General features: G+C 64.9%; 1 protein-coding gene across 2 annotated transcripts in view; it reads right to left on the reverse strand.

Moving 5' to 3' along the window:
- CCDC85C (coiled-coil domain containing 85C) overlaps positions 1-21632 on the reverse strand; it is a 68213-nt gene extending 46581 nt beyond the window's left edge. For both annotated transcript variants that reach the window (XM_054567657.1, XM_054567656.1), the window contains exon 1: positions 20849-21632. In XM_054567657.1, the coding sequence (XP_054423632.1) occupies positions 20849-21632 (784 nt within the window). The remainder of the gene's footprint in view (positions 1-20848) is intronic.
- Between the last annotated feature and the right edge of the window lie 1190 nt (positions 21633-22822).

Here is a 22822-nt window from a genome sequence, read left to right on the forward strand (position 1 = left end):
AAAGATGAAGGGGGAGAAGGGCGGGCTCCCCCAGCGTGGGAGTGGGGGTTCCTCCAGCGTGCAGTGGGGGCCTTCGGCGCGCCTAGGCCTGGAACGCAGGGAAGGTCAGGTGCCGAGAGCACCTGGAGTCCGCTGGGCTCCAAGCACAGTTGGGGGGGCTTGTCAGTGCGACATGACTTGGTGGGTCCCCGTGCCTGCCCTGAAGGGTACACCGGAGGGCGGGCTGGGCTACGCCTGCTGGCCCCACCGCTCACAGCTCTGTCCCCTGGGCACGTTCCTAAAACTGCTGAGCTGGGTCCCAGGCCAGGTCCTCGCTCGGGGACAGGCTGCGGAAGCTGCTCTGGGGGACTCTGGCCATCCTGCAGGTCGTGCCTGTTTTACACCTGGAGCCCTCAAGAAGGGAGTGCCTGCCAAGGTCACTGAGCAAATGGCTTCAACTAGCAACGGGGGAGCGGGGGGGTGGGCAGGCAGGGGACAGGCTTCCTGGAGGGGCAGGACCGCAGCCAGAGTATGGCCTTTCGGAACTCATCCGGGATGGGGCTTGGCCCCGGCCTCCTCCTTCCGGTTGGACTGGGCTGGCGCTGGGGGATGAGGGTGCTCGGCGGGCATGGGTCCTCCGTGACTGCCAGGGGCGTGGCAAAGACCTCAGGAGACGTGGAGAGGCCCGAGACGCAGGGGCACAGCTCCGGGGCCCCTCCCCGCCACTCACCCTGCAGGGCTGCAGCCGGTCCTGTGTCACAGAAGTGCCCGCCTGCGCAGGGCATACCCCAGCGCCCAGCGTTTACTCAGTGGAGTTCAAAGCAGTACAAAAACGCACGCTGCCAGCACGAGAGTAAACCTTCCGGAAACGTCTGCAGAGCAGGCTTTCTTCCCCTTAAATGGGAATGACAAAGTGGCAGACCCACCCCGGCCCCCCCGCTGAGCGCACTCTGAGCTGTGCTCCGGGCACAGCGAACACGCAGCCTCCACGCCGAGCAGCAGCCGCCTGGGCAGTGCGGGCCAAGAGATCGTGCCCGGTCAGGCTCCCCGCCCCTGCCCTGCGTGGCCATTCCAGGCCATCAGAGACAGACAAAACTCATGGGAAGGAGGCTTCTGGCACAAGGAGCCTAGCCCAGGGCCCCAGGACCGAGGTCGGCACGCTGCCCCACCAGCTGACCCTCACAGATGGCCTGTGTTTCAAGCCTGAAGGCCAGGATCAGGGCTGGACACCAGGAATCGGAGTCACCTCCCCGGCCACATCGGGAACGACATCCTGGAAACGACACCCTGGAAAACCCCAGGGGAAAACCAGCTTCACCCACCGCCCACCCCACCAACCCCCCCGTCCGTGCGCCTCTCCCCAGGATGGCTAGACCGATGCTCACATCCCCCTCCATCCCCAAAGAGGGGCCACAGTCCCACGGGGGAGGCCAAGGGCATGTCCAAAGGGCTGACAGGTCCCAACGACCAACTGTGATATTTGTGGGGATTTCTAGACGCCTTAGTAAAAATCCGCGTGTGCACGCCAGCATTCCCCACCGACCGTGTCTCGAACCCAGGGCCAGAGGCGACACAGCCAGCGTGGTCACGGCACATGGGGTGGGCTGGCCAGATGGCACACGACGTCCCCGCCACTGCCTGGTTACGCTGTCCCCCGATCCCGGCCTATGGGACCAGCCTCTCTGGCCTGGCCGCCTCACCTCCGCCGCCACGTCCCAAGTCCACACGGGGCTGCCGGGGCCACGGGGGCTCACCCGGTCACGCAGCTCCCCTGCGGCTCCCCGGAGTCGCATACTCACCCACGCCCTTTCCCCCCCAACCTGGCGGACAATGGCCCCTGCCGAGGGCCGCCCGGACCGCAGCCAGCATCTGCATGAGTCCCTGCAATGCGCGGGGACTCCGGGGGAAGGGACAGACTATCCGCCACTCTGCAGGAAATCAGCCAGGGCCAGCCATAGGTGCAAGGTAACAGCAAGTCAGCAACTCTTTCCACGCCACCGTCCTCACCCCAGAGCCTGGGGGCCTTCCTCAGAGCACTGCCCCACGCCCCCAATGCGCTCTCCACTGCCACCCCACCCCCGGCCGCTGGGTGCACAGGGGCCAAGCCATGAGCATGTGCCCCAGGGACCTGCTCCCCAGCCCCCGCCCGGTCAGCTCTGCAGCCGCCGGAGACCTGGTGGGTCCGAGAAGACACCGGTGGGGGCGGGGAGGGGGGTTGGAGGGGAGGCAGCCGCACCTCCACCCAGCCGGGCCGGTTCCCGCGCCCCAGACACAGCCCTCCTGGCCGGCCCCTCCCTGGCTCCTGCCTGCGTCTTGCTCATCACATCGGGGAGCAGGTACACATGCTGACTAAGCGACAGTGTCACTCCCGCTGAGGACCTGCTGCGTGCCAGGTGGACGCCCCTGAGCTGCACCGCACCGCGGAGCATCCCCAAGCCCATCTAACAGCCGAGGACGCTGAGGCGTGGATGGGTGGCACAATTTGCCCTTCAAGGGGCTGGCAGGTGCAGAAGTCACACCGGGCCTCCTGGCTGGCACATCCCCAGGGCTCCTCTTGGGCGGGCTGAGCAGGCTGAGGGGGGGTGTGCCATGGGGGTGTCGCAGGACACTGGCGGGACACTGCCTGCCAACGACCGCGGGCACCCCGACCCTCCACTTCTTCGTCTCCTGGGCCCGCGTCTCCCGGGGACATGCACAAGGGCCAGGGGCACCTCAGGGCTCGGGCCGCCGGGGTCTGGCGGACGTCCGCCCAGGGCTGCAGCTCCTCCAGCTCCACGCCTGTTTTGTCCCCTGCAATGAGGGCTTCGTAAGCCCCGAGAGGGAGGGCTGTGCTCTCGGCAGAGTCAGCGATCGCCCTCCTCCATGCGGCCGGCAGGGCTTATGGACGGAGGGAGGCGCCGCGGTGTGTGAACGCCAGCGCAGTGCAGACGCGCCCGCCGCCACGCACAGCGCTAAATGCTCCCCCAGAAAAGAGCCTGGAGAAGTCAGTGCTCCTCGTGGGAGGGGCTGGGGGCGCTGCACTGCTGTTAAAAGGAAGACAATTGTCCCCTCTCCCAAAGGCACGTGACAGACGTGCCACCGCACCACCGCCCGTCCGTCGTGAGCATTTAACGAAAGGTCAACAGCAAAGAGAGCAGCTGTGGGGAAGGTGCTCTTACGCCACCAAATGTGAGCGAGGCGGGTGAGGGGAACGGGTGGCTGTGGGAACCCCACACGCTCAAGCACCAGCTCACATAGACACGCACGTAGAATCACGCACACACTCACATACTCCTTGAACCTTCCTTTCTGCCCCAGCCACCTCTTCCCCAGGTCGACCTCCTCGCTCCCGTCCACGCGGGGCACTGGGCCCTAGGGAGTCAGGGAACCTGGGGCCCTGCCCTTGGGGACGCTGCTCAGGGTCAAGGCTGGAGGCCACGCATCCTCCCTCCCCAGCCCAGGACCCTGAGAAGCTGATGGCTGACTCCACAGTCGAGAACAGGGACTCAGGGGCAGGACAGGGGGTCCTACCCTAGGCTCCTGCCAGCCCACTGTGCAGGACCCACAGACACCCATGAAGGGCCCAGGGTGCTGCTGACCGACTCACTGCACTCTCCCGCGCGCCTTCCTGGAACCCAGCCCCAGCGAGCCCAGGACGAGAAACAAAGGACGGGGTAGCCCCGAACCGCAAAAACGCGGGTTTGGGATGGCTGAAGGAGGCCAGCATGGGGCAGGGGTCGGCCGCCTGGGGACTCTCAGGGACCCCCCCGACCTCCCCCAGGGGCTGTGAGTGCAGGGCGGCTGGGGGAGGGGCGCACACCAACTCCTGCCTAGTCACCTCTCCTGACTCTCACCATCTTCAACCGACTACAAGGACACTGAGGCACGGAGGGCTGTCAGGCTGTCCACCAAGGTGGCCTGAGGCCAGGCCCCCGCCCTGCCCCCACCTGGCTCAGGCCCACAGCCCTGGGTGTCTCAGCCTGGGGGGCGGGCTCAGAGTGACCCCCGCAGTGCCCGCCTCAGTGAGCCGCCTGCAGCCCGGGTGAGTCACTGGGGCGGGGCCCGCCCTTCGTCGCAGCCTCCCAGTCCTGGGTCACTGCCGGAGAGCAAACACCTTCCAGGAACTCAGCCACCCAGGCGACCTGAGCCACTGGGGCAGGAAGCCGCCGGCCTGACCCCCGGCCCCTGGAGGGGGAGGGCCAGGCGGCCCGAGTGAGGCCCCGGGGTGAGGCCACAGAGTCCAAGGGCCTCGTCTGCCCTGCCAAGGGCGTCCCCAGCACCCCCAGTCACTCGAGGGCTCCCGGGTGGGCGGTGGATGCCAGACCAACAGCAGTACAGATGTGGCACGTCCCAGGAATTCACGGCAGAGGCTGCTGTTGAAACAATCACCGCCCGGACAAAATGAACACGCCCCCAGGAGACCCACTCAGGACTTCGGACACAGGGCGTGGGGGTGGAGGGGGAGAAGTGGCGAGAAGGCGGAGGGAGGAGGCAGCATGTCAGCCACAGCCTGAACACAAGCAGGATTTTCCGGATGAGGTGGGGACAGAGGAGAGGAAAGGAGACAGCAGGGCAAAGCAGGGCGGCGTAGAAATGCCCGGACGGTGTTCAGGAACTGCTCCTGGCCTGGGGCCACAGAAGCTTCCGGAAGAGATGGGAGAGGGTGTGGAAAAGGAGTCAGTCAGACCACAAAGCACTTTCAACTTTGTTCCCCGGAGCCTGAACTTGTCGCTGAGGCTCAGGGCCCCTAGGGGTTGGGTGCAGGGGTGCGGGGGTGGGGAATGGGGGGAAGTGGCAGGAGGCCAGGTATTAATAACGTTCCAGAAGAACAAGTGAAGGCCGGAGGGGGTGACCCTGGAGACAGGGAGGCCAGCGGGGTGACTGCACTGGGAACACTGGGGCGGAGGGTAGGCAGGTGGGGGTGAAGGCCCCCCGCCAGCAGCGGACAGACGATGGAGGCGGCAGGTGAGCCCGCCCTCACCGCAACCCCCTGCTCGGCAGGGAAGGGCCTGGGCGAGCAAGGTGGGCAGAGCCCAAGGAGCAGCCCACCATGTCTTTGTACCAAGCTGCGCAGGAGGCTGGCCCTGAAGCACCGCCCCCTCCCCCCCCACCCCCGCCAGGGCTCCGTCCCGGGAGGGCGTCCTTCCAGGAGGGAGGACAGAGTGGGGCGCTCGGGTGGCAGCCTGGGCCTCACGCCCCTCCTCACAGCGAGCTCACGGCCACCCCGGGGGGGCAGACACCCAGTGACCTGCCCGATCCCATGGGTCCGCCCCCTGGCCGGGGGCGCCCGCCAGCCCTGCCCGGGCAGCCCCAGCAAGTGCGCCTTTTGTTCCGTGGGCCCATTGTCTGCGATTCTCCGGCCTGCCCCGCCGGGGCCATGGGAGGGTTTCCAGAGGATTTCTCAATGGGCTGGCAGACAAATACCCTGCCAGCGGACCTGCTGCTCCCGGGCTGGCCTCGCAAGGCCCCCAAGCGGGCGGGGCCCACGACCCACTGGAGAGGGCCCCAGAGTGGAGGAGCTATTCCAGGTGGAGTGACCGGGCTGCGTGGTCACACACGAGGGCTGGTCGGAGGAGAGGCTGTTCAGTCTAAAAACCAACATCGGTGGTCCCTGTCATTGCTAACTCAGTCGCGGCAAGTCCCTGCCCTTCATAAACCCCTATTCGCTTCTCCCGGCAGCTGTGAAGGACAGCTGGGTGTATCCAGTTTCCCCAAAAGGAAACTGAGGCTCACAGAGGTGGCCGGGCTCACCCGAGATCACGGTGGCAGTGTAGGCAGAGCCAGGCGCCAACTCCTTCCTCAGCTGCCCACCGCCATGCTCTGCCGCCTGTGTGACCTTGTCCGTTCTCAAAGACCCATATCCTCACGGTCGCCCGTCCCAGGTGACACCCCAGGAGTGTGAGCGCAGGGCCCCGGCTGCCTTCCTTGGGGAATGCACACAGCGAGCAGGGACGGCTGCCCAAAGGGACTCCAGGACCCAGAGAGGGGCGGGGCTTGAGGACCTCAGGGGTCCCTTACAGACGAGGCCTGAAGAGGGGCTCCGGGACAGGCTGGGGCCAGGCCCCCAAACCCTCTAGGTCTCCTACAGAAAACACGACTACCCCCCCAACACACACACATACACACAGAAGCCCACTCAGAGAGACTCCAAACCCCATCTCTCTCCTGAAACAAGCAGGGTGCAGCCTCCGGGGAGAGGCGGGACGCAGGGGTCAGCAGGCACAGGGGCACAGGTCCCATCTGCCACTGACGCCCCTCGCGGCCGGGGGTGCTCGGCTACAGGCCGCACAACGCCGAGGAGGCCCGGCCAGGGGCTCTGCGCTTCCCAGACCTCCCCTCTGCACCCAGTGCTCAGGAGGGAAACAGACACAGGGATGGGGCGCTTGCGACCTCCCGTGGGCTTGGCTGGCCTCCTCTCCTCGCTTGTGCGTCGGGCCTGGCACCCACCCGCCTACCCACTCACCCCGTGGCCCCAGCAGCACCAAGGGCTCCTCCTCAAGTCCCTGAATGATACAGCGTGCGTTTTTAGGAAGCAGCCTCTTTAATGAGGCATCGTTGCCATGTGCCACCTGGCCACTCTCACCCACAAGCGTATCCTCGTCGGAGCTGTGGGGAACAGCGGCGGGCTGGCGGGGCTCCCCCTCCACTGCCCCCGCTGCTCTGGTCCAGGGCCCCAGCAGCCCCGCACGGCACCAGGTGGCCTGGGGCTGGCACGTGACAGCCAAGCCCTGCAGTCACAGCCAAAGCCCCAGAGCCTACAAGGGTCCCCTGCCTTTCTGACCCAGGGTGGGGCTGCGAGGAGCAGGTCCAAGGGGACAGGATCATGCAGAGTGGAGGCCAAGACCCTGGCCAGGCCCACCAGCCCCAACCAGGGCAGCCTCCCCAAGGGGGTCTTCCCCTTCCCCACAGATTCTCCCCAGGCCCACAGTAGGCCCCTAAGCCATGCTAGGAATTAAAAGGGTAGAGTCTACAGAGAGGAGAAAGAGCACCAGGAGGCGCACCCAACGCAGCCGCCTGCCTTGGGAGCCCAGGGGGTGCAGGCGGGGATCCCGCGGCCCCACACCCCCACTGCCACGGGTCTCCCTCCCTTCCGAGACCTCCTCCCCCTCATCCTCTAAGGATCGCCTGATGTCAATGGTCAGGACTATCCTATCCAAGGCCTCTGAGGGAGGCTGTTTGTTAGTTTCCTTATTTATTAGGAAAAAAAAAAAAATCAAAGACGTCGTACCTGGATTTATTCCAACCCTCTACCAGGTGGCCCTTAGAGGTCCCTAACCCAAGGGTCCGCTTCACAGGTGACAAAGGCGAGGGAGGGAAGAGGAGGGGGGAGGCTACATCCCTTTGGAGGGACCCGACCGCATCAGACTGTCACCTACCACTCCCCAGCCTGAGGGTCGCCCAGGTCCAACGGGCTCAGCTGCGGGCCTGGCCCCAGGTGCAGAGGCCTGGGCACCGAGCGCACCATGACTTCCGGAGGCGGAGAGCAGAGCAGGTGCACCTGCAGGGACTGTCCCTCTGCACCTGCGCCTGTCACTGCAATAGCTCGTGCCTCCTCCCCAAAGGCCCTCCCAGATCAGAAATAGGACAGGCAGCCAGCGGTCACTCAAGCCTGGAGTCCCACTGTACCAGCGGTCACACAAATGTCTGCCACGCGAATAATCAAAGCCAAGTTCCTTCCTATGAGCCTCTGCTCCCTAGTCCATATGGAGGATACAGGAGCCCAGTCCAGGGTCCCTTCCACCTGTCCTCGGCCTCCCGGCTCACCCTGGCTCACCCCGGCCACCTCTCACCCAAAGCCCCCTCTGCGCTCTGCAGCCCACCCAGGCCTCTGCGACCACAGGCTTCGACAGGGACGTGCTTCCCACTTCTTCCAGCTGCCAATAAGCAAACCAGCGAAGGGGGAGGGGCGAGTGGGGATGGCAGGCCTCTCAGCTGATACAGGACTCCCCCTCCCCGCACTGGCATCCAGGGTGACAAACACACCAGCCAGCAAGCCAGTAAATTAGCACCTTTTAGAGTCAAATGTCATTGGCCGGCGCTGCCCATCAGTACCCAGCCAGCCGGCCAGCTTCATTCGGCACCAAGGCCTGACTGTTAGCCAGAGAGAAGGGCGCCCATCGACCTATTCAAAAGTCACCAGAAGGCGGCAACTCAAGAAAACCAGGAGGCGCTCCCGCTTTTATTCCGCTGCTGCTGGCGACGGCCACCGTTGCGGCGGCCGCCGCGGGGAGCAGGCCCGAGAAGCCTGCAGTGGGGCAGGCCGGGAAAGCAAGCCTGGGGGGCCGGGCCAGGCGGTCCAGGGCAGGGTGGCAAATGATCCCTCCTGGCTGCCGCCTTCTGATTCTGGGTCAGATCTCTCCCCCGCCTGGGCAAGCCCCTGCGGGGGCGCCTGGAGGGCAAGGGCCTGCGGTTGGAAACTGGGCCACTGTGGGTCCTGAAGGCCGCGGAGCAGCAGGAGCGTCCCAAAGCCCGGAAGGCCTGGTCCAGCTGGATGGGAGGAGCCGGGACGGGAGCAGCCATGGACCTGGTCCACCTGCCTCATCGCACAAGGCAGTCAAGTGGGGCCGAAAGGGGACGAAGGAGAGAAGTCCAGGAAGCAAAGGTTTGCACGGAAACACCTGCCCAAACCCCAAAACCCTCCCATAAATAGACAAGATGGGAAGCCGACAGAGGGCGGAGGGCGGGGGGGTGGGGGGGTTGAGCCCTAGCCCGCCGGCCACCGGCCGAGGACAGGCACAAACTGAGACGGTCAGGCGCTCCAGATGCCCAGTCGGCAGACAGAGGGAGCCCTTAGGGTCCTCCGCATCACTGCATCCTGTGTGCGGTTTCTTGCTGAGAGCACACATTACGTTCACTTAGTTTTATTTTTTAAAGTCTTCAGGGAGGAGCCTAACTAACCCTCCTCTCATAGTCTCTGGTCTTTTTGGAGCCCTGGACACTCTTAGCCTCTGATAAAAGCCATGGGCCGTGGCCCAGGAAAGACGTGTGAGTTCACGGTCATGTCAGGGGCCCGCGGTTCAGGGGTCTGCGGGCCCGTGCGGAGAAGAGGGCACAGCCGGCCCTGCGCTGACCCGCGCCTCTCCCTCCTGCCACGCCCCCTCTGCCGCCCCCGGCCCAGCGGGCCCAGCGGGCCCAGCGCCCCTGCCTGTGCCACAGCTCCCCCACAGCCCCTCCTGCTCAGACAGTCTAGGTTGCACCAAAAACAAGGGGTCTTTTCATCGCAGAGCGTTCCAGCCCCGCACGCTGGGGAGCAGCTCACATTGCCCACAACCAGGCCACACTCACGGGGACAAGGTCTTAACTCAGTGGAGGGGGATTAAGGACACAGGGAGAGCAAGGTGGGGCAGGGATCTCGGCGGGAGGGCGGGGAGCGCCCCAGGACCCTCCTCTCCACACACACACACACACACACACACACACACACACACACGGGGAGCTGCCCTCTGCCCCCGCCCCTCAGCGGGAGCGCTTCCGAGGGAGGACAAAGGCGGCGGGTGGGGGGCAGCAGAGGCCGAGCAGATCACAGCCAGCCAGCCAGCCCACGGCGCGGCCAGGAAACGGCCCAAGGATTGCAGGGGGCGCTGGGGCCTCAGGGCGCTGGCACCAGGGACACCCCCCGCCCCCCACATGGCACCCACCAGGTCAGGCTGTCCTTGCATCCCAGAGTGGAGCAGTTTAGAAGGGGCTTCCTCCGAGCCTCCCAGCCAGCGCCTCCCCGAGGTGCTGCCTGCTGTGATCTCGCCAATGCCACCCCGATCCCCTCGCCGCCGCCCACACACGCGCACCCAGGAGCCCACACGGGCAGTGACAGCAGAGCCAGGGCCAGGGCCCCAGGTGGGGCGCATAATGGCCTCGCAGGCTGGCGTGATGGCCCGCAGCTGGGCCCCGGCGGCTCATTTAACCCGGGGATGAGCAATGGTGAGACCGCCCACCGCCCGCCGCCGAGAACCAAGAGCACAGAGGGCAGGGGGCCGGGCCCAAAGCTGCCAACAGCCAGTCTGTGGCCTCATGGTGGGGCTCAGCTGGCCTGTGTCCATCCCCCCGCTACCCTGCCCATTGTTTTAAAACCCATTTTCTTTGGTTGCCGATCCTGCAGACCTCTTGACCTCATTTTAAGGATAAGGAGCTGGTGGCTGGGAGGGGCGTGGCCTGGGCTCCCTGGAGCCACGCGGCCTCTGCCCAGCTGGGTTCCAGCACACATACGTGAACCTGTGCAAGACCACCAGCAGAAGTGTCATGGGCGCCATCCGTGGCTGCAGGGCAACCACCAAGACCCTGGCTCCACGCTGAGGAGACAGGATGACTGGTCACACATCCTGTGTCTCTCTCTCTCAGAGGGCTGACCTGAGCCTCAAAGGAAGGGTGGGACTTCAGTAGGAAGGGTCATCCTGCCGGCAGAGCCCCGAGGGCCTGGGGCAGGCAGGCCCTGGGGGGAGGGGAGGAAGCCCTGACACCCAGCCATGCTCGTGGCTGAGCTTCCTTCTTGGACAAGTGGGCGTCTTCCACCCCACCCCCCACCTCCCTGGCCTCGCCAGGCCCCCCACAGCCCCGCAGGAGCTGTCTAGATAGCGCTGCCCTGCAGAAGTCTCTGGAATGATGAAAATGTTCCTTTTCTTGATTGTCAACAAGGTGGGAAGTGCTCACAACTCAGAAGCTGAAGCCTTCATGTTACTTAACCGTAATTAAACTGAACTGAAGCAGCTGCTGTCAGCCAGCGGGCAGCTCAGGGCCAGAGCCAGGAAGCCTTGAAGAGGGTGCTCCTCCAGGGTGGGGTGGGGTGGGGGGGGACAGGAATGTAGGTGAGAGGAAGGGGCCACAACCCAGGGGCACAGGGCCAGCAGCATGGTGACCGGCAGGACCCTGGAAGCCTGGGCCCCAGGGTCAGGAGCGAGGGGTAGAGACAGGCAGGACGCTGCGCATGGGGCAACGTGCCCACCACAGGCGGGCGCGGACAGAGAGGCGGCTGGGAGGCGCCCTCGGGGAGGTCCTGCTCCAGAAGGTGAGCCCAGAGCGGGCATCAAACACCCCTGAGAGGGGCCCCTGAACCGAGCCAGGCCGCCTCTCCTGGGACCCCGGGCTGCGGGGGCCGAGCAGCAGTGGGCCGGAGGGGGCGGCCAGCCTCCAGTGCTCCCTGGAAAACGGGGCGGTGAAGGGAAGGAACCGGAGCGGCAGGAGGACAGAAGGGAGAGGACTGTGTTTATGGCTTTGGACTAGGAAACAGGAGCCTGTTTGCAGGGGAAGAAGGAACAGTTAGGAGACAATGGTGGGGGAGGTCCCAGAGGAAGGGCCGGGAAAGGGGAGGGGAGGAGGGAGCCCTCGCTGGCCAGGACAGAAGGCGCTGAAAGAGGGAGAAACGCACTGTTTAATTTCTGTCCCGTAGGAACGTGGTGTGTGTACATTCCAGAAAACACAGAGAACACAGAAAAAGGAGAAAGGGCAGGGCGGGAGCTTCCCATTGTCCTACCAGCTACGGGAGATGGAAGCGACTGGGAAATCGAGCCTTCTGAGAGCTCGCACGGGCAGTGTGGCCGGAACCCACGACAAAGGGCCACTCCCAGAGCAGGCTCATTAGGGACTGGAGCCATGCTGCACTCGGTGACACGGGGCTCATTCAGGGCCCGCTCACAATCGGGCCCTTGTGGAGGGCGGGGACAGGTGCCCCAGAGCCTCTGATTCCAAGACAAGAGCAGCCTCCTTGCCTTACAGCCCGGAGACAGACTGGGGGAGACAAAGAGATGCGTCCCCTGGCCGTGCCGATGGGCTATTTTTGGAAATGGGTCGACTCTTCTCCAGAGCTGCCATCTCGGTGCCACGGGCCCAGCCTGCCTCAGTCCCCTTGAACGCAGCCTTAAAAGGCCCCCACCACCTGTCTGGGCGGCCCAGCACACCACAGCAGGGCTGGCAAAGGCGCCTGCAGGCCCGTCTGCAGGGCGAAGCTGGGTCCAGGCCAGCTCTCCAGTGGGGAGAGGCCGGCTGGCTGGCTGGGTTTAAGGCTGGGGCGTGAGCTCAGGAACTTCAAGGGCAGGTTCAAACCCACCTTCCCTCCCTCTGCAGCCAGGCAGCCCCACTGGGCGCACCGCACCGAAACCATCTCTCTGAGCATCCACTCGCAAAGGTCGGCCAGAGGACAGCACGGACGCCCGTTTCTCCCTCACAGCTAATGTCTGCTGACACCAGCCTCCCCCCGGGCCGGCCAGCTCTGTCAGGCCACGGCTGACGCCCAGGGTTTCTCCCACAGCCGCTCTGGCTGCCCGGGGCTGCTGGAGGGCTCCTACAGCCGCCGGCGCCTCCCGGACCCGTGGAGCCCACCTCTGGGGGCCCGTCTAGGCACTGGCATTGTGTAGGGTTCCTGGGTGACATCTAATATGCAGCTGAGGTTAAGAACCACTGATAAAAGCAAGTGCGTATTTTTTAGTCATTAAGGAGAAACGGCGGGGCAGGTGGGGTATGAAAGCCATCATCCTCGGGCTGGGCTTGGTTTTCACGTTAGTCGCTAAAGGCCATTTGGCACCAAACAGAGCACATGACAAAAAGGCAGGTGACCACTGTGGTTTGGCCAACAGGGAGAAGGCCCTGTCCAGCGCCTCCTGGCCACCCATTCCTCACCCCGACATTCACTGAGCACCTGCTCCGTGCCAGGGAGACTGACGCTGCCCTGAAGAAGGTTCGGGACGTTGCGGGCGGCGGGGGGGCGGGGCAGGGGGAGGCATGACAGCCGGCAGAGGAAACTCAGGTCCGGGCAGCGGCCTTGTCCCGGGCAAACCCTGCCCCCGGGAACCGGAGCTCGGCGCTGTCCTCTCGCGCCAAACCTGTCACCTACTCCTGCACACGGCGATCACATGGCAGAGGCAGGTAATTCCATCTCGGTGCGGCCCTGCACAAGGACAGGCTGGCCAGGTAGGGGCAGAGGCATGCCCCCCGTGCCACAGGGGGCCACCCCCCTCCACCACCCCAGGTGCTCAATCCTGAGACCTGCCCCAACCTGAGGACCGACCCCTGGCAAGAGACCTAACCACAAATGTGACCGACAAGAGGCGGGACGGGCAGGGCGGGTGGCCTTTCTCTTTGCCGGGGCTCTGTCCGTCGTAGGAACTCTGGGTCAAGGGGCCAGAGAACACTAGGGTCTCTGAGGGCCTCGGCGCAGCCCGTGGGAGCCCCCCACCCCCATTTTACAGATGGGAAGTGAGGGCACAGAGAGAGGAGCGGCCTTGCCTAAGGCCAGGTCACACGTGGACAGAGCTGCTGGTTCTGCCTGTGTCGACCAACCCACAGAACAGTGCTGGGCAGCCCAACTGGGCCCCCAGAGCCCAGATGTGGGGAACACGCCAGCGGATGCGGCCGCCCTCGGGCCCGGCGGATAATCCGTCTTCATGAAGCGGGGGAACAGGAGAAAGGGAGGCGACGGGCTGGACAGAAGATCCAATTTCTGCTGTGGCCCGAACAGAAAGCTCTGGATTCCCCTAGAAAAGCCCATCAGAAAAGGCCACCGCAGGTGGACAGAAAAGGTGAAGGGATTAAGCACAAGTTGCCGGCTATAAAAATAGTCACGGGGGTGTGAAGTACAGCACAGGGAACAGAGCCGATAGTGCAATACATACGTATGGTGCCAGAGGAGTCCCAGACTCGCCGGGAGCTTCGCATGGTAAGGTAGGTAAACGTCTAATCATTATGCTGTACACCTGAAACTAACATAGTGTGGTGTGCCAACTCTAATTGAAAAATAAATTTTAAAATGATTTAGCTCTGGCTGGCGTGGCTCAGTGGACTGAGTGCCGGCCTGAGAACCAAAAGGTCGCCGGTTCGATTCCCAGTCAGTCAGGGCACAGGCCTGGGGTGTGGGCCAGGCCCCCAGTTGGGGGCGTGCAAGAGGCAACCCATGGATATGTCTCTCACACGTTGATGTTTCTCTCTCTGTCTTTCTCCATCCCTTCCCCTCTCTCTAAAGGTAAGTAAATAAATCTTTAAAAAAATAAGATAATTTTTAAAAATTGTTTTATACTGAGGATAAAAAGACTGTACCTGGAAGCATCTACAGCTGGGAAGGCCCACCCCAGGGACTTCAGGGGGAGCCATGGGGACGATGGGAGGAGCTACACAGACCCCACCTGCCCTGGCCCTGCCCACACCCCAACCCACGCTCCCAACCACCTGGGGCCAGCCGGGTGCCTGCGGCCCCAGCTCCTCCTCCCGCCACGCCCGGGCCCTCCCTGCTCTCTTCTGCTTGTACTAACCTGCTCCCCTTTGCGGCCCGAGTCAGGCTCCAGCTCCAGCCGCCCCTCCACTGATCCCCCAGCACCCTGAAGAGGCTCCTGAGAGTGAAAGGTGTGTAACAAACTGTCTCCCAGGCAGCTCAGCTCCAGGGTCCCCTGGATGGGAGCCCCTGCCCCTCCCCCACCCCCCACCTGGTGGGACCTGCCTCGCCCCCTGGAGCCTTCTCAGCCCCACAGGGCGGGGGTGGGGGGTGGGAGCAGGTGTCAGTAGGTCCCAGCACCTGTGCTCTGAAATGGTCTGAAACTCCAGACCGTGCACATTTGGTCCCACGCAAACGGCATTTTTGGAAGCTTCCCGTCTGCCAAGGCTGGGAGCCCAGCTCAGAGACGGACAAAGACATGGGACCGAGGGCCCGGGCAGGGCTCCAGCACCACGTGGCTGGGCCTGGGGTGCACCCCCCCCCTCCCAAGCCCCTCTGAGGGCCTGTAGGCCTCCGTGCAGCCCCTCGCGGTCCCTGGCTCTCCCAAGCGCTCCCACCCCCGAGACACGTGGTCACAGGTGCCCGGGCCGCACCCTTGACCTCAGCGAGTGAGGAGACATGTCAGAAAACACACACACACAGACTCCAAGGGGCACCCGCCTTGCAACGGAGTAGGGAAAAGCCCATCTTTGACTTCAGGAAGCAACAAATGACATGCGGACAGGGAAGCAGGAAGCGGGAAGGGGAACACCCTCCTCCTCCGCTTAAACCTCTCTGCGGGTGAGCCCAGGGACGCCTGCAGAAAATCCATACGCCCCCGCGCCTTGCTGCCTTGCCCCCAGAGAGCAAGAGATCGGCGGGTACTTGTTCAAGAGCAGGCAACCATCGGGGGGGCACCCAGCGCCACAAGTGCCCAACGCCCGCTGCCCACCTGCCCCTGCCGACCTGCGGAGGCAGAGGACAGTGGCTGTGTGTGCCCCCGACTGGCTCTGGTGCTTCCTAGGAGGGGGATCATTCCTGACCGTTCACCGTCAAGGGACCGTCCCACCCGTCAGCAGACACGCGGGGCCCTCTGTCGCCGAGGCTTGGGGCAAGCCCCCAGAGCCCCTCCAGCAGGCTCCACGGAAATGAGGACCACCCGCATCCCACCCGCGTCCCACCCCCGAGGTCTCAGAGCGGCCCCTGCACGGACCCCCGGCGCTGACCCGGGAACCCAGGCAGCAGGTGTGGCAAACCAGCCGCAGCGATGACTATTCCGTGACCGGAGGGAGGCCGCAGAATGCGCGGCACCCACGGTGCTGGCCTGAGCCCCACAGCCCAGGACTGCCCGACCTCAGAGGTGAGAGGCCACACGGAGGCAGGCGGGGGCTTTGGCGCGGACCTGCCAGGTCCGAGGGCCCGCACAGACAGTCCTCTCCCGTGGCCACTGTCACAGCTACGGCCGCCAGAGAGGCTCCAAACCTCCTCCCCTGCTGTCCCCTGCTGGGCCTGCACCAGGACACACACCAAATGAGCGCCCCTGTGCTGTGGCTCCCCAGCCAGGCTCCGTGAACCGCTGCGCGGGGGGCACGCGGAAGTCGGACAGAGTGACCACTCAGCTAACTGCCTGCCCCTGTTGCCCCTCCTGCTTGAAGGGCGAATTCTCCCGGCCACGCGGCCGCCCTCCTGCCTCCCCGTCTGCCCCTGCAGTCTCTGCTCGCACCCCAAGGCCATACTCCCCGCGCACGCGCTCAGCGATGCCCTTTGCCGGGTGGCCGCACCGGTGCCCTCACACCACCCCGACGGGCAGCTCCCCACCTCCACAGGCAGCAGGGTCGGTGGGCGCTGCCGTCGGAACCCCTGGACTCGGCCTGTGCCCTTGGGGGCGCACACGGCGCTCCCATGCGCTCATGTCCTGGGCCGACAGTGCCCCGCCCCCCGCCCCCCACGGCCTGGCAGCAGCTCACTCCGGAGGCTGTCCTCCTGGCTCAGCATTCCAGTTCTCTCCGCTCACATGACAAGGCTCCCAGCGCCTGACACGGCTGCGGGAGCACCTCCCCGGCCCGCGCCCTGGGCCCCACGGGCAGACCTCATCCTGCCTGGCCCTGCTGCAGCACCCTCGCCCTGCCCTTCAACCGAACAAGCACTCACTCAGCGCCGACACACGGTGGGCACGAGGGTCCCGTACTTGCCTCGGGAGGCAAGTCTGCAGGCGTGCCGGTGGCACTGACCCTACCCTCTGAGGCCCAGCTCTAGGGCCAGGGCATTATTATCCATCTCCGGGACGCAGAGGAGGAAGTTGAGCACCAGGGGCTCCGGGCGCTGCCAAGCTCACACAGCAGGGGGCAGGGCCGGGACTCCCCCAGGCCTCTCTGACCCGGAGCCAGAGCCCCGACCAGTGGGCGGCACTGCCCCTCAGCACACCCAGCACTGAGTGCGCGGCCGGGTGGAGGGGACCGGCGTGCGGGCAGACAGCCACCCTTCGAGGTTTGCACACCTCGCTCCGCTCTGTCTCGCCCCCGCCACGGCTGCTTGACAGCTTCCCACTTTGCAGATGAGAAAGCAAAGGCGCACGGAGGTCCCGGAACTGGCCTAGGGTCCCCGGCTTGCCACGCTCTGCGCTGGTGACAATCGTGACATGGACAGTCCCCGGAGGGAAATGCCCATTGTGAGCAGCAGAGGGTTTCCGTGCCAACTGTGCTGCTCCAGGGCCGATATTAAACCACGTTTGTGTCCGGGAAGCTCAGAGGCCAGGCCCCAGGCAACAGGTCTGGTGGGGTCCCCCAGCAGACAGAAGCCACCCTGGCAGAATCAAGCAAGGGAATGAAAGCTAACGGGAGGAAAGCCCCCGCATCTGCCACCCACACCGCTCCAGCCTTCTTGGTCTTACCTGTGCAGGTGCGATGAGGAGACCAGGATGAAGCCCAGGGTCCCGCTGCTGGAGAGGGGGCGCCACCCCTCCGCCCACATGTCCCACCCCTGCGGCTCCCTCCCGACCGGTTCTGTGTCCGCCTACGCGTCCTGGGCCCTGCCACGGACCAAGCCCCAGGGAGGCCTTCCATTGCCAACGGGCCTCCCGTGGGAGCCCCTCCAGTCCCACCCAGCCGGACTGTCCCAGAGGGGCAGCAGGTGCCAGGCTGGTGGCTCACTCTGACACAGGAGACCCAAGGCCAATCCCAGACGCCACCAGCACCAGACCAGTGGGACCCAGAGAAAGCCACAGCACTCCGCCCCAAGCCTTGGTCTGCCCGTCTCTGACATGGGACCACATGGGCACTCTGGACAGATTGGAGCTGGGCCTGGGAGCGCTCCGTGGTGAACGGCGATGCGTCGGCCACACACCGGCCCTTCCCTGGGTTACCTGCCTAGGAGTCCTTTTGTGCAAGGCCAGCACCCCAGGCCGCTGATGGTAGGGTTGGGGAGGGAGCGAAAGGCTTATCCACCGGGCCCCATTGTCGTCACTGACCTTTGCTCCCGGCTCCACTGGGTTTAGGAAAAGCCTCCTCATGAGCCGGCCCTGCCCCAGGCCCTGAGCTGGGTGGCCCATCTCGGAAAACCTATTGGAGGCCAGGATGATCTGTCTTTTTGAAGGCCCAGACCACCCCCTCTCCACCCTCCCTTTAAACCAACAAAAACACAAGCCAGAGAACAAACCCATCCTATTTTGAGAAGCTCAAATTTTTAATCCAAACTTTAAAAGTAAACAGGGCTATACAAAGGCTTGCTGGAGGTCCTGGTGCCCCTAAGTTAGCTAAAGGGGAGCGGCCCCAGCCGCGGGGGAAGGGGACAGGGATGACTTGCACAGAGACAAGCTGGGGGGGGGGGGGGTAGATGGGACACGAAGGATGGGGGAAGGGCAAGGGGGAATCGCTGGGAATGCTTTTGTTTGAAAACCGCATCAGTTCAAGGGGCAAACCTGGCTCTCTGGCGTTTGCGGTCCACCTGCCTTGGTCTGCCCCACTGACGCAGAGTCAGAGCGCCGTAGTCCAGGTTTTAACTGGCCGTCAGTCAAAATCGAGTGCGGGGGCGGGGGTGGGGGGGCCGGGGCAGGGCTATTTGCAGTCGCATTCAGAGGCCTGCCAGCAGCCCAGCCAAGGACTGCGCTGAATACAGATGGGCCACCTCCCACCACAGCCTCCCGGGCCTTCCAGGGCACCCAGCCAGCAGCAGGTACCCCGCAGCTCCCAAGGGAGGCCCACGGGGTCCCCGTTCCCCAGGCGCATTGGCAGGTGCAGCCAGACGTGGGCTCAGACCCATTCAGATGAGCTGTCTGTCTGAACAGCACACGGCTGCAAGGAACACTGAAGTCTGCCTGGCAAGCCCCCAAAAGGGTCCCTAGTGGTTTTTCATGAGGAGCCTTGGAAGACATATTCATTACGAGGACTCTGACAACTGCTGAGACCTACTGTGTGCAGACCCTAGCCTCCCTCAACCCCCCCCCCCCGCCCCGTGGACACAGGGGGCGCTCTGCATTTACCCTGCACGGAGGAGTAGAGAGGCTCAGTCAAGTCAAGAGACTTGCAGAGAGGAGAGGAGGAGCGGGGATTGGATTCAAATCCAGGGTGGCCTGACCCCCCGGGGAATGGGGTTATCAACCATCTGCTCAGTGGTCACCGATAAGGAAGTGACACTTCCCAGGACGGGAGAAGGAGGGTAAGCCTGGATCAGGAATCAGGAAGAGGGAATCACCAGTGTCCGCTGATTAACAGTGTCAGCCAACAAGATGACAGGCTAGAGATGCAAGCCAGCCCACCGCCCGCCTGAGGGGGAGAGGACCAGGTGGTCCCACCCCAGCAGGGCTCAGACCTCTGTGCCTCCACTTACTTGTCTATAAAGTGGGGATAACAGTGCCTCTCCCAAGGCTCCTGCAAGGGTGAGCTGAGACCAGGTCTGCAAAGCAGCAACTCTGGGTCCGAACCCACTTTCCCCACCACCCGGGCCGGGGCTCACTGGTCCTGACCCCAGCCTTGTTCTTCATGCACCTTCAACTATAGGTCAGAAAAGGCATTTGTAAGAAAAGGGCCCGTCCCGGTTTCCGGGCATCCTGTCTGTGTTGGGAGGACCTCGCAGGCCGGGCCCAGTCCTCCACTCCTGCATCCCTGGCAGCTACACCAGAGCTTCCCTGCAAACCTGCGGAGCTGCTCAAGCCCTCCCCAGCCCTGCAGGGAGCCACTCTCGCCAAGTGTCCTCAATGATGCAGCTGAAAACTAGCAACATTTCATTGCCCAGCCCCAGGATCACAGCAGTCCCCTCCTCCGAGAAACTGAAGCCCAGAAATCTGACCCTCCCCGGGCCCCCCTCCCCCAAAGGCTAGGCCAGAAAGGCTGGGACTGGGGCTCCTCACTCACCAAACACTGAAACCCCAACAAATGAAACCATCTAACTCTGAGCCACTGCCATTGGCCTTAGGCAGCCTGTGGTGGGAGGTGGGTTGGATACAGAGTTACCAAAAGTAACCCGAGTTGAGCAGCGTAGATTGCTAATCAGTAACAAAATATCCCTCTCAGCCTAGTCCTGCCCTGAACTCACAGGCTGGGAAGGTAAATAAAGGAAAAACTGTGCTACCCTCACTTGCACCCCACCTCCTGGGTCCAGTTTGCACCCAGCCCCCACCCCTTGGCCATCAAACCAAAGACAGAGCGTCCCTCCTCTGCTCAGGCTGTCACTCTGGGGAAGAAGAGTCAGTTAAGGCCTCATACATTTTCTCTGAATGAGGAAAGCCTTTAAAGGAACCAGAAAGGGCTGTTTAATCTCCACCTTCAGGCAAATCGTTCAGGTAGTAGCAATTGCCACGAGAACTGGGAGCCAAGCCACCAAAAATGTGGAAAAACAGGGAGGCAGCGCCACAGCTCAGCTCTGCAGACCAAGCTGGGGCTCGCTGCCCGGGGCCCCGCAGTCCCCTGCGTGGCAGACCAGAGCAGAGCTCCCTGAGTTCAAAGGTCCTGCCACCCACACCCTGGCCACCCACCCCTGTGGCACTTCCTGTATGGCAACCAACAGCTTACAAATCCCTTAAGAAGCTTCCTCTCCACCTCAAATCCCCAAGGTGGGGATCATCAGCTCTATTCTACAGATAAGGAAACTAAGGCACAAAGCAGGAGCCCAAAACCAGACACATGTACCCCCCTGGGAAGTCTCAGAACCTCGGCAGAGAAAGGCCTCCCCTCCGAGGACAGGAGCGTCAGAAACAGGAAGGCTCTGAGCCTGGGCCCCTGGCCCCGCTGCCTCCAGGCCTCAGCCCGCTGCTGCGGGTGCATCTCCCCAGCCCACAAGCAGCACCAGGAGGCCCGGGCATCATTCCAGCCCCGGCTCACACGTGGATGCAGCTCTGGTTGGGGCAGCCTGTTGCTCCCAATAAGAGAGAAAATTCACTTGCGCTACAAACGCCATTCATTTTTTCACATGAGCTTCCTGCTGGCCGACAAGGATTTCCAGGCAGAGAGGAGGCGCCCCGCAGCCAGCCGGCGAGCGGTGCCGGAGAGTAACACTGATAACCCCGCAGGGGAGAAACTTTCCTGGGGTCTGGCGGTCCCGCCCGGCTGCCGCTGAGAAGCTGGGCAGCGACACGCCTCCATCACTGGGCCAGGAAAACACCACCCAAAGCCCTCCTGCGGGTGGGCGCGAGGGCTCCCAGCCCGGCGTCCGGATGCCAGCTGGAGGAGAGGTCTGGAGTCGGGGAAGGGGCTGTGACCCGCGCTGCCCCGCCGGCGCTGTCCTTACCGTGCAGGCCATTGGGGATGCTTCGATGGTGCGGTGGCGCCGACAGATCGTCCAGGGACCTGCGTGTGGCTACGGCTTTGCCGTCAGGGACCTTGTGCGGCCCTGGGGGCAGCAGCGGGGGCGGGACGTGGTGGTGGTGGTCCGGGCTGCCGCCGCTACCCGCGCTCGACGTGCTGCTGCCGTCGCCCACGTCGCGGGCCCCCGTGCCCGCCGCGCCGCCCGCCAGCGGCCCGCTGAGGCTGGCCTGGCTGTCGATGGAGCTGCGGGAGCCCGCGCCGCCTCCTCCGCCCGCGCCGCCCGCGCCCCCAGCCAGCGCCGCGCGCTCCTCGTCCAGCAGCAGTACCAGCTCCTTAAGCTCCAGGTTCTCGCGCAGCAGGGCCTCCTGGCGCGCCTCGAGCTCGCGCAGCTTCTGCTGCGAGCGGGCCACCTCGTGCCACACGGCGCCGGCCGCGTGGCGCCCGAAGCGCTGCCACTCGCGCGCCAGCTTGCGCCCCTTCTGCCGGTCGTCGTCGAGGAAGCAGCAGAGCTCGCGCAGCTCCTGGTTGTCGTCCTGCAGCCGCTGGTTCACGTCCTTGAGGCCGCGGATCTCCAGCAGGTGCTGCTGCAGCCGCCGGTTCACGTCGCGCATCAGGCCGCCGTGCTCCAGCATGAGGCCCACCTTCTCGCCCTCGGCGCGCCGCAGCCGCCGCGCCAGCTCCTCCTTGCTCCAGCGCAGCAGCTCCTCGTCCGGCACCTGGCTCAGCTCCTCCGACGCCGCCGCCGCCGCCGCAGGGGGCTTCGCCATGGCTGGGCCGTCACCGCGGCATCGCCCGCGCCCTCGCCCGGCCGGCGCTCCCCGCGCCGGGGCTGCGCTGGGCCGGTCCGCGCGCGGGCGGGGGGCAGGCGGGGGCGCGTGCGGCCCGCCCCACGCCGCCTCGCGTGTCCTCACGCAGCGCCCGCCCGGTCCGCCGGGAGCCCGCGCGTCTCGGGTATCAGCGAGCGAGGATCGCTGCTGTGTCGGCGGCCGCCGCGCCGGGTGCTCTCCGGGCTCGGGCGAAGCAGGCGGAGGCCCGCCCCCGGCCCAGCTCCCGGAGCCCCGGCCGCCCCGCCCACTCCGGGCGGGGAGGAGGCGGGGCACTGCCGCCCGGCCCCGCCTCCGGGGGGGAGCGAGGGGGCGTGCAGAGGCGCGGCCGAACCCCGATGTCCCCCACCACTGTGCGCTCGCCCGCCCGGCGCCCTGACAGAGGCGCGTTGGAGCCGTAGTCCCGCCCTCCCGCCCGTCCTATTGGGCCTCTCCGGGGGTGTGTGGGAGGGGCGGGGCGCATGTGGGGGACGCTGCGGACATGGTACAGTCCACGCACTGGGCTTTTAACACTCCCTCCTCCCCCTGGCGGTTCAAGTTTCTGCGCCGGAGGACGCGGCCTGGGCCAATCCCGGGGCTACAGGGCGCTTTTAAAATGCAGGTACAGTGTGGGGAGGGCGACGGTGGGAAAGGTAGGGCCGGGCTTCCCTTAAAGGAGACGCGCGGAAATGCGCTCGGAGCCCCTTCTCGGGCCAGCGTACCCCGCCCGCGCTCCCTCGCCCCAAATAAACAAACACCCTCGACCCGGACGACAGGTCCCCCTCTCCCTCCCGGAGCACCAGAGTCCAGCGTAGTCTGAGCTACGGCGAACAATAGGGCTCTGACACTGGGGTCGCTCTCCCGGATGCCGGGCGGCTCTTTGTCCCCTACCCTGCCCCCGGCTCGGTCGCCCCCGTCTCCACCCACCCCCGTCGCCGGCCGGAGCGCGCAGAGGGGCTGCGCCTCCACTCCGCCCGGGGACTGTGGCTCCGGCGTCGGCGCTCCCGGAGGACCAGGGCCTCACCAGCAGCGTCCCAGAGCTTCGTCCGTACCCTCGTTCCTGCCCCGAGGGGGCGAGTGCACGGGAACTTGCCCCCCTCCCACCCCGAGCGACGCTCAGAGCCCTGCTCCCCGCCCACCCGTCCGCGCATCCC

The sequence above is a fragment of the Pteronotus mesoamericanus genome, unplaced genomic scaffold (assembly GCF_021234165.1).
Source record: "Pteronotus mesoamericanus isolate MK-2021 breed Mesoamerican mustached bat unplaced genomic scaffold, CSHL_Meso_final contig_192, whole genome shotgun sequence".
In the NCBI taxonomy this organism is placed as follows: Eukaryota; Metazoa; Chordata; class Mammalia; order Chiroptera; family Mormoopidae; genus Pteronotus; species Pteronotus mesoamericanus.